Consider the following 11,525-nt stretch of genomic DNA (forward strand, 5'->3'; position numbering starts at 1 on the left):
TTGTGTTGGAATAGAAATATACATACGTGTGTGCGTTTGTTCAAAAGCTCATGCTGTTCCCCTGCAAGCTTGCTCTTGATTGCAGGTCAGCTGCGATCATCATGCCTGTGCCTTGTGTCCTAATCACCAAACTCCTTTATTTTTTTAGGATTACCTTCCCTCACAGCAAGACATCCTGCTGGCACGAAGACCCACAAAAGGGATTCATGAGTACGACTTTGAAATAAAAAATGTTCCTTTCAAAATGGTTGATGTAGGTGGCCAAAGGTCAGAACGGAAACGGTGGTTTGAATGCTTCGACAGCGTCACATCGATACTCTTCCTCGTGTCCTCAAGTGAGTTTGACCAAGTGCTTATGGAGGATCGGCAAACGAATCGCCTCACGGAGTCCCTGAACATTTTTGAAACAATAGTCAATAACCGGGTTTTCAGCAACGTCTCCATCATTCTCTTCTTAAATAAGACGGACTTGCTTGAGGAAAAAGTACAAAAAGTGAGCATCAAAGACTATTTTCCAGAATTTGAAGGGGATCCCCACTGCTTAACAGATGTCCAAAAATTCCTGGTGGATTGTTTTCGTACCAAACGCCGGGACCAGCAGCAGAAGCCCCTCTACCACCACTTCACCACTGCTATTAACACAGAAAACATCCGGCTAGTTTTCCGTGATGTCAAGGATACCATCCTTCACGACAACCTCAAGCAGCTTATGCTACAGTGATGTGCAAAGAGACATTTTTATTTGAGTAACTATTGTGTGTTTTTTTTTAACTAGGAGTTTACAGCAGGAATAGAGAAATTCAGATCCTGTCAGACTTCTTGATATGTGGCTAAAAGCTGCTGCTGAACACATTATTGCCAATTTCTGCAGTAATTCAGGCTTAATCTCTACCAGTGTAGCTTCAAGTTGACTCAAGTTGTAATTTCATAGCAGACCTATGTCTAAGTTACCTGTAAAGTGATTAAATTTGACCTTTTGAGAAGAACATGTACATTATCCTAGAAAATTCATTCCACCTTCAGAATTCCAAGCCCAAACTTGAGTGAAATCGTTGCAATTGTTAAGCTTTGGCAGTAATTTTTGGGGGGAGAAAACTTTTCACATTTGACTTCATAACGAAGACTGTGATACTGTAGCTGACTTACGATTTCTCAGGTCTGTTGTTGGCTAGAAAACCCACAAATCCCTTGCTGGAATCGTGTATTTGAAGCTAGAATTCCTGGGTGTAACGTACTTCCTATTCAAGTATAAATCTTTGCATGGGGTTTGACTAGGATACGCTTTAAAAATACTTAGGTTGGGAACTACAGACATCTGGCAGGAAGTACCCGTGCAGGCAGCAGTCCCGAGACGAGGGATCAGCGAAAGGCACAGCACACTGCTCCACTCCTTCGCAGCGTAAGTACTCCACGTCTCAGAGCCATGGCGAAGCACAGAGCACTATGAGATGGTCCTCCTGAAATTCGGATGTGGGAAGGGGGAGCAAGCTAAACTTGTATTTCTGATCTTCACGAGCCAGATGTTACGTGCAGGTACCTTACCGTTCTTGAAGCGCTTCAATATATCGCTGGGTTATCGTAGTGTGCCTCCTCTCAGTCGGTAAGCATCTGGTGATGGATGGAAGTACTCGCAGACCTAAGTGCCTCCTTGTGTTCTGTCCTCCTACAGCAGTTTCAGTGGCCTTATGAGCGTTTGTGTTCCCAGCAGAGGCCTTGTGTAGCTGACACCGTGAAGATGAATGTTTTTTTTAAAGGGAAAAACCAACATATCGCAGCAGAACGTGCTTCAGCTGATGAGGTTCTTTGGGAGACTTCCCAAATGGGGTCTACCAGTCCGAAGTGTACTTGAGCCAAATCCGTTGCACAGCATGCTCCCGAGTGCTGGCTGTGACTAATAATACTTTACCAAAAGTTCCATTTCAAATTTTTTTTGGGGGGTGGGGGTACTGTTGCCATATGATTACAAAATAAGAAAATGCTTCTTGCCCAGAAACCCTCATGCAGCATGCATCTGAGTGAGCTCGCCAAGGTGCCAACGTGTTTTTAAGTAGTGCCGCTACCAAGTCTCCCCCAGGCTGTAGCTTTAGTCTGTTCAGCTTGCCACTGGCAAATTCCTGTGGATTGTGATGCTGGCCAATGTTTCCTTCAAGGAGTATTTATTAACACGGCACGTGGGTGGCGAGAGGAGTGACGTGATAATCCTCACTGCTTGGAGCAGTGTCCCTGCAGCTGTGAGCACGTTAGGACATAGGAAAACTGCCCATCGCCTGAACTTAGCCTTTCCTCGCTGTGACTGTAAGTTGTGTTAACATCTCTGGACCTCATTCTCCTGCCCGTAGAAGGGGAATGGTGTGTTTTAATTTAGTTAAGTGCTTTGAAAGACCTCTATTTTTTTATATCATCCAAGGAGTAGTCATAGATTAGTCTGCAGTGTCTGCGGTGAGGCACTATTTTGGGAGGAAAGGGTTCTGAAAGGAGCTTTGGAGAAGTCAGTGCGTAATCCTCTCAAGGAAGTCAGTGCAGCACTGATGTCAAGAGGATTAATACAATCTTTAGATGGGGATATTTAATGGAGATTTTGCCTCCGTAGCAGGCATGAATATGATTACTTTGGGTTTTGTCTTCAGTTCATATGTCAGCAATTCAAGAGGGGTGAACTAAAGGCCTTTAAATACCCTCTGTAGCCCTTTTTGAAGGATTGGGCAACGTGCACGTAACGAGGGTCCAAAAGTTCTCCCTTTTCCTCCCTGGGGAAGGATTACAGGTTGATCTGGCTGAGCTCTAGGTGCTGTGTGAGCAGGCAACAAACCTCTGTCCAGTAGCCTCCGAGTGTGTAACAAAGTCCATTGTTTGCAAGCAGAAGTTGAACAAACCCACACCCTTGGAGTGAGGGCAATTAACCATTGGAACAAATCAACAGGAGGAGTAAGAGACTTTTTTCTTTCCACTGCTGACAGTCGTTTGAACAAGTTTCTTTTGAAAAGAGACTTAAGTCTGCTCTAATTAAAATAATTAATTTGGAGAGGGTCTGTAGTACGTGTTTTGCAGGACGTCAGACTTGATGATTAAAGACTGGGTATTGGATGATGATGAATACTACCAGGAATCAGTCTAAAATCAGTTTTATGTGAAGTGTTGATGAATTTTTGTCTAGGGACCTGTTAATTTACTTAAAGATCCTCAGAACTGATGTCAGTCTAAGGATGTAATCAGTATCACCAAGGCACTGGACACTTCTGGTATTAGCTAAAGTAGGAAAAATACTCAGCAGGCTTCTCCCTGAACCAACACCAAAAAATAAACCCAACCCCTCCCTGTTTTTAATCCTTTCAGATCATTTTCCCTGTGAACACCGGGGCCTGCGAGGTAGCGAGGGGAGCCCAGCAATGCTGGGTCACTTCTGCCAAAGTCGGCCCTGGGAGATAAAAGCACTATGTGAATCTCAGGCAGCAATGAATTAATTTTAATGAACTTACTGAATCAAATCACTTGCCTTTCCCACTCCCACTTCTTTCCAGGGAGTGAGGCAAGCAGCCTTGCTGTAACTGTTTACATGGTTCCTAGGTTAACGTGCTGGGTAAACAACGTGAATCAACATCGGGCTTCTCCGTCTCCAAACTCACTATTCATTAGCTACCTGAAAAGAAGCACATCACGTACTGTTGTCTGTCTTTTTGATTTCATTCTAAATATAACTCCTTCATAGCGGGATTTAATTTTGGTACAAGAGCTGAAGGGCTGATGTTGTTGAGCAGACTGATTTTATTTTTCTGAAGCTTGAGGCAAGCGAACAAGTCACACGTGGCTGGTAAGAGTCACGCTCGTTAGCGGCAGCCAGTCTGCGGTACGGAGGCAGGAGATGTTTCCAGTGAAGGTGGGGAAGCAAGGTTCACAAAACTTTATACCACTGTCTTGTCCAGTCCTCCTGTAGGTGAAGGTGAAATCGGTGTTTTTGGGACTGTTCCCGGCTGCGGTGCGTTCAGCTGCGTTGTCTGATACCTTCAAACTGTGGCTGTTCATCAGGGCTTTAAAAATTTGTACTTTTTTATGTCTTGTATGTGGGAGCATAAGCCATCAGCTTGTGTAAGACTTAAAGCTTTCTTTTGGAATACCCACTGATTTAAGAAAAAAAAAAAAAAAAAAAAAGATAAAAGGTGGGTTCATTGATCTCAATGGCTGTATATTGGACTCGTTTGTCTAGTAAGTGGCTTTAAATTCTGCCCATCAGAATTATCCTCGCAAATTGTTCAGATGAGGTGAGTGTTTCAAGCTTCGTGACACTTGGCTAATAATAGTATTTATGATCAGTTCGGAGAGCTTATCAAACTGCTTCTGCTCGTCGTGTTTAGAAGCAACTCACTGCTTAAAGACTGAGAACTGTACGCGTTTGATGTGGCCGTTGCCATCAGGAGACTCCTCTAGCTGTTTCTCTTCAAGGTTGATTGCAAATTGTTCATTTTCCGCCAGTAACGTTTCCTGTTCCAGATCGGAAGCTTCATGCCATACCGAATTGTCCACAAGTGAACTTTACAGGTCTTGTCTGTTTGATGGTACCATTAATTAACATAGTTGTTTTTTAATTACACAGCATTGCAATACAGTGCCATTTTGCAATTTCTTTGCATTGTACTTGAAAATGAATTGCAGACTATTTAAAACCGCTTTCCTGCGCTTCCAGTAGCAGTGAGAGCTTACCTTACGTGAAGCCTTTATGTAAAAATATATTTTGTAACAACCTCATAGATCTTTAACAAAACCAAGATTTGTATTAGCTTTGTATAAATGTTTGTGGCTTACACTTTTATATGTTTAACTTTTTATAAACTTTCCAGGGACTACTTTTTATTGTAAATTTTTTTTTCTCCTTGCTTTAGTTTAAGATTGGCAATAAGTTATTTCTAAGGGATGGCTTAGAAGAAAAAGCATCGCTTCCTTTTTATAAAACGGTTAAATCAATTAGTTTAAAACCTCTTCCATTTGCTTGTACATCGCTCTGTACATACTCTCCAAAAGTGTTGCCTTTCAGCTATTAATATTTGCCTTGTGTACAAAAATTACTGACAATGAATAAACATATACAGCCTCATATTGGTATGATGAAATCATTTTTTGGATTTGTCCTCAGTGTGTGGAGGCTTTCAACTGACTTCTCTGTTACCTTTCAGCCACGTCTTGTGTTTCAAACAAAGGAAGTACCCGTGGAGGTCTCTGGTCCCCAGCAAGCTCTTTGCTAAGAGAGCTCGTGCTGATTCCTGATTGCTTTTCCTACAGTAAAAGTGAATTTGCTGAAGTTGCGTTTGGCAACCAGTTTGGTACTCAATATTTAAAATACTGATGACGCTTGTGTGTGTCGGTGTGGGTGGCAAGCCTCTGTATAAATCATGTATCTCGGTATTGCAGAGTTAGGCTCTTCTTTAATTATTTTTAGCTGTTTTCTGAATAAGCCAGCCTCAGCCTCCTCCAGAAACAGTTCGCTGGCTGTTCTGCAGCAAAACAGTGATTTCTCCTTGTCAGCCTTCATAGGCCTGAGATTTGCCTGGCGTGCTGTGAACATGAAATCTCTGAAAACACTCAGAGCAAGTCATGCTGATGTATACGGGTAGTTCTTCATATGAATGTTTGTGTCGATAATGGTAATACATAAGCTGTAAAAGTTCTTGGGTCTATGTAAATCTTCTGTGGATTAACAGGAACCTGCGTTCTCCTCCATACCTTCTGCACTGTGAAGAGCAGAATTCATGTATGGCAAGGAGACACCTCAGCTCTCTGAAACCAAGCGAGAAAACCCTGAAATATGACCGGAAACTTTACCCTGCTTTGCAGTGCAGTTTTGATTCTGGGTCTCGCCGGTTCCTATAGCAGTTGTTTCTGAAGAACTCCAGCCCTATCACTCGATCACTTCCCTGCACCAAAATCATTTTAGCAAATGAACGGCATCGGTGGTGGTGCTCTGGCTTTGAAAATCAATCCAGGTTTGCTTGAAAGCTTGTTTTCTTGCATACCGTGTTTCCTGAGATGCAGTCAGCTACCTGAGGAATAAAACATCCAGAACTTACCAGATATTTAGAAAATAAATCCAGTGTTACAAGAGTAATTGTTCAAGGTTCATGTAGGCTTCTAGTTAAGGACTGGGTGAATAAAGCTGTCATTAGGAATGCCTTTTCCTTATTGCCTGGGAGGGCCTTCTGAGGATTCATTGAGTGCTGGTCATGTAAAATGACTTTTCTGAAATATGCATGCTCTCGGTGATTGAAAATAAGCTCCTTTAGCAGAACCTGGTTAGTAATGTTGTTCTTTTCAGCAGGAACTTGTGAATTCTGGTAACCTCACAGCACTGAGGGACCTGCAGCTGACAGTGCAAGGAGAGCCAGAGGAGGGGCAGGGAAGGACTTACTGGATTTCTGAGCAAGTGGAAATTTCTTCACTTTCATCAAGCTCTTGATTTAACAAAACACCTAATTGCACACGCTAGTGAAAGTAGGTTGGGTTTTTGAGCCTCTTCCTTCCTGTTAAAGCAACTCGGTGATTACACAATAACTGCCATAAGGGAACAAAAATCAAGAGAAGTTCTGCTGCGAAAGCTCCCTGCTGCCCGGGCTGGGCATGGCTACGGTTCAGAGCTGACCTTGGGTCCTGCTCCTGGTGGGGACCTGGTGGGTTGTGCTCAGCTCTGGGGCCGCTGAAGGGCTGAGTGCTGGAGGAGCAGCTGCCAGGGGACAGCTTGTCAGGGGGTAGGGGTGGAAATTAGACAAGATGTCTTTGGTGCAGGATTTTTTCCTTGAAAAAAAAAATGTAATTGCATCAAGTTATTTCTGGATGTCCTACCTAAGGCATTGCTCAGGTGTTTTCTACACAAGATGTTTGTACCATATGTGAAATTAGTAAAAGTCCAGATAGCCAAAGTCCCACAAGGTCCTGCAGGAGTGTTTTTTTGTGGGTGGGTTTTTTTGTGCCTAATTTCAGATAATATTGGATTCTTTTGTTCTTTCTTCCCGTGTGCTTTTATGCACACTGAAAAATGAGGGACAAAACATTTGTTCTTGCTGGAGTTCAACTCCTGTGACTAGCAGCTGCCTGGGCTCTCTGATTCCTGCTTGCTAAAGCCAAAAGAAAAGCTCTCGCAAGACCGCAGAGCGAGCCTCGTGCTCCGGCCTGTGAAAACTGCTGCGGCGGAGCCCGAATCCTTACACTTGAGTTCAGTAAACAAGTTGCGATGACTCGGAGATAAGGAATCAAAACATCCAGCAGAAACAAGCTGCGCGCTCGGCCGGGAGGAGCAGTTGCCGCCCATGCATGGAGCCGGAGGCGCTCGGGGCCAAGCAACCGCGCGGCGGAGGAAGTGGAGCGGTTTGATCAACAGCTGAGCCCTCGGCCTAGGAACGGGAGCTCGCTGTCAGCCGTTCCGGGCTCTGCTTCAGCACAACCTCCAGTTTGGGGCTTGGAAGATTAAAATTCAGAGGGTACCGCCTGTAAGCCCCAGGCTGTCCCCAGCAAGTTGTGTGTTTGCTGCCCTACGGGCAGCGAGGGCTGCAGGGCACCGGAGGGTAAGGTAGGAATGTGTTTGTCAGCAGGCACAGGATGTGCATAAACCTAATTTCTCTGGCTGGAGGGTTTAAAATGTGATGCAACAGGGCCCAGTAATATGATGCTGATCAGCACAAACTGATTTTGTTTCGTTTAGGACTCAGGAGGAAGCCTAAGAGTCTGTGGACCCATCAGAAGTGAACCCCCCCTTTGGATTCCAGCGTTGAGCAGAGTGGATCTTGTGTCTGGCCAGCACAGAAGATGCTCACTGTCTTCGTGGGCCCCTTCCTGTTGAAGTTTTGCTTACAGCCAAACTCCTGCTCGATTCCCATTTCTCCAATCCAGCACTGGACTAAACTTCTGATGTCTCTGAGCCATGTTACAGGCTCTGCCCTGCGTTCGCTGTCTTACGCTGCCTGCAGCCTGGAAGACAGTTAACTTTATGTAAAAGAAAGCCACCCCTTTATCAGATTCAAAGGGGAAGCAGTAGTGGAGAAAAGGGTGTGCGTTTTACCTTGAAAAGTCCCCCCCCAGACTCGTGTGCTGTGTTCCATACACGACCTATACCACACAAGTGATGTTTGTGGCATGACACCAGCCCCAAACAATTTATCTCTAGCAACTCACCACATCAGGCTGTGAAGTCAGTGAGCACTTCCACAATTAGTATGTGTGATCAGCGCCCCTGACGGGAGGTTCAACTCTGTACCCGCAGCCTTTGGTTGGGAGTTGTTGTTTTAAGCTTTTATAGAAAGAAAAGGCAGTATCTGTAAACGATACAGATCTCTGTGTGGTTGCCTAGGCATAATGTTTTGCACAGTTTCTGTACGATCTTGAGTCTCTTACATTAATCCAAACCTAATCACGGAAGCAGCTACGAATTGATGGCCGTTCCTGGTGAAACCTCTCTTTTTCCCCGAAGAAAAAGAAAACAACCAAACAGAACCTTCAAAGAAACCAGCATTTTCAAAGAGGTAAGATCAGGATTTGCATGGGAGCAAGTTGAGCGAGCCTTCAGCGGCAACAGCCTTCTTAGCTCATGTCTGGCATTTGCTAAAAATTGCCTAGAATTAAGGAGAAAACTTCCTCTTATTCATGCAGCAGACCCAAGCAGACTGTTCTTCCCTCACCTCTGCAATACTAAGGGAGAAATATTTTCTCCAGAATTTAGCAAATCCTAAATCCTCTTTTTGTTCCAAGCGAAATGTTGCCGTTCGTTATGCTTGTAATAAATCAGTGCATAATTATCTCCACTATCTTTTATTTGTGGATGCCTTTGAGGCAAGGGAACATTTTTTTCTCTGTACGAACGTCAGCAGTAAGTCACCCTGAATGTTTCTTTGTCATGTCAGAGCACTGATTGACACTGATTTCTTCCTTCAGAAAGGAAACTCTGTTTGCCTGCAACAGTAGGATAAATACGGGGAGAGTATTTATACATTTGATATGCAAATTAATCGCCAAAAGTAGCTCCTCTCTAAGAGGCTAGCAAGGTAAAATGTTTTATATTTCCCTCTTAACAGAAGCAGGGATCAAATATGAAAGCATCTGGATGACAGCCAACCCTTTAGCTGGAGCCAGGCTGTATTTTCATTGTCTCCATACCCTGTCTCATTTGCTTTCAGCAAGACAAATGCCTGCGATTATGCCAAAGTCAGGAGAGCACAGGAGGAAAATACAGCCTCGCACCTCTGCTTATGCCTTTGGTGGTGGAAATCACCACTTTGCTGCCCAGAGCTACTGCCCAGTTTTTTTATTTAGTTTTTTATTTAGGCAGTTTGGAGGACCAGCCTCTCCGAGGGCCAGCTTCCATCATTAGAGGTGGAGAAGCAGCACCTGAGAGCAGTTCTCAGCCTGAAGCTGTGTCCCAGGTAGCTCTCCAGTCACTCCCCGGCGGGGCCGCTTTCTCCCCACAGCAGCGACCAGCTCAGGCTTCGTCACTGCACTTTCAGACACCTCGGGTGAAATGAAATCACCTCCTGGGTGCTGTGCTTCCCCAACAAATGTAGGCAGTGTGATGTTAGCATGTAAATTTTGGCAGAGCACTCCGCATCCTTGGAGGAAAGGATCTATTCTATTCTGTGTCTGCCTTCTCACTAAGAATTATTTTCCGTACAGGATCCTCCAGTAGCTTCATGGCAGCATTTCACTGCTTCCGTCTCCATGTTCACTTTTCAACAGTCACAAGCTACTGCAAATAAATGGCTCCAGACCTTGGCAGTTGTGTAGGAAATAAGCCCGCGTTTTACAGATCCTTAAAAGCAAGGAAAAAAAAACAAAACACCATAATTCCTCGTTTCCTTAGCTGGAGCTCTTTGGATCACATATTTTTGTCTCATGGGCTAATTTTTTTTCTCCATCTTCCTGTCAGACAGGACTTCTGTTTGTGCAGGCGTCAGTGTTGCTCCATCTCCACGTCTTGCTCAGCATGGGTAAACTCAGCCTGAGAAGAGCTCTTAAGGCAATACTTAGGAAAAATAGGCCAGAGCTGAAAATGTTAGGACGAGAACCAGCAGATAAGTAACACGCAGCTAGGTTGTTTGACATAACCAGTGAGATTATTTACTGCTCTCAGTTCTGCCCAGAGCACTGGTGATGTTTGGAAGCAATTCGCTATCAGCTGCAGGGAAGCACCGGCTCATGCCTTGCTGGGCCTGAAAGCAACGAGGACGATGGAGGTCGAGATGTCGGCGGCGTCTGAACCACCACTGTTTACTGCAGACAAAATCGTCTCGGAGAAGCACCGTGATCCGAGTGCGGAACTGGATTCCAGGACCGTCTGAGCACTAAATATAGCGGCCGTGCTAACTCAGCGGCTCTGGGCGCAGCAGATAACATCCTGCTTCGGGACGGCTCGCAGGAGTCAGGCGAGGGGAGGTGTGAAATTCAATCCCTGTCAGGGCACTGGCAAGCCGTTCTTGGGCATCCTGGGATCTCTCTCTTTTCACTGTCTCGGTTTATATCTTTTTGAAATGTTTGAGAGAACAATAAAAAGATTAGGAAAAATTAAAGGACATATTTTGGTATCGTGGGCTAAACTTCATCTGCACATAGTATCTTCCAGCAGGCCTCCGTCATGTTTGCTAAAGCTTCTGAACACGGAAAACATCACAAGTGTTAAATATCAGACCTTTGTTTGTTTGTTGTTTTAATAAAAACACCCAAGGACTATTAGGCGTGTTGGGGAAGAGCTGCTTCTGGCAGGGGAATAGAGAGGGTGCGCCTACAAACCCAGTAAGCCCTGGGTAGCTCACACCACAACGTTCCTGTGCAAAGCTTCTCCTGCCTGTTGTAGGCAGGCCCCTGTGGGGTCCAATTCCCTCGGGACACCCTGTGGGGTGCCTCTTTGGCTGTGGCATTTCATTTCCCCATTGCTACAAGTCCTACACGAGTCCTACACCCGTGACAGGGCGATGCTCTGAAGGTCCCCATGAAGCTCCCTTTTGCTCGCTGCTGTTTCCACGCAGCTCTGGTGTGTAAAGTTGCGAAGTGCGTGGTGTGGCCCTCTTTGTTGTACCCTCCTTGCCACCGTTTGCTCTGCTTGTGCCACCAAATTTATCGATTTTATCCACCCTGCTCAGGGGTGACCATGCCCCGTGTGGTGCTGTGCTGTGTGTGCTGTGGGAACGGGCTGCTCGGGGGGGGATTTGGGGGCCACCAGCCCGGCTCAGGGGGCACCCCCAGTCCTGGGGACATCGATTTGAGGAACCAAAGCGGCTCCAGGCTGACTGGGGACCGAGACCAGGGGCTTCTCTGAGGCACTGGGGGCCCGGTCCCAGCCCCGGCCGCGGCTCCGCCCGCCGCGGGCCCGGCGCCCCCGTGAGGAGAAAGGGGCGGAGGGCGGCCGGGGGAAGGCTCCGGGCCTCAGCCCTCGATCTCCGGCCTGCCCCGAGCCCCGAGGCCTCGCTGCGAGGAGCCGGGACCCGGCCGAGGCTGGGGCCCCCTCCCACCAGGGCTCGGCGGCACCGAGGGCCCGGGGGCGGCTCCGGCAGCACCGCGGC

At 46.1% G+C, this 11,525-nt stretch overlaps 1 protein-coding gene across 1 annotated transcript in view; it reads left to right on the forward strand.

Moving 5' to 3' along the window:
- The window catches only part of GNA13 (G protein subunit alpha 13), a 29,159-nt gene extending 24,073 nt beyond the window's left edge, over window positions 1-5,086 (forward strand). The window contains exon 4 of the mRNA XM_032199984.1: window positions 149-5,086. Within this exon, the coding sequence (XP_032055875.1) occupies window positions 149-721 (573 nt within the window). The 3' untranslated portion in view covers window positions 722-5,086. The remainder of the gene's footprint in view (window positions 1-148) is intronic.
- The last annotated feature ends 6,439 nt before the right edge of the window (window positions 5,087-11,525 follow it).

The sequence above is a fragment of the Aythya fuligula genome, chromosome 18 (assembly GCF_009819795.1).
Source record: "Aythya fuligula isolate bAytFul2 chromosome 18, bAytFul2.pri, whole genome shotgun sequence".
Lineage (NCBI taxonomy): Eukaryota > Metazoa > Chordata > Aves > Anseriformes > Anatidae > Aythya > Aythya fuligula.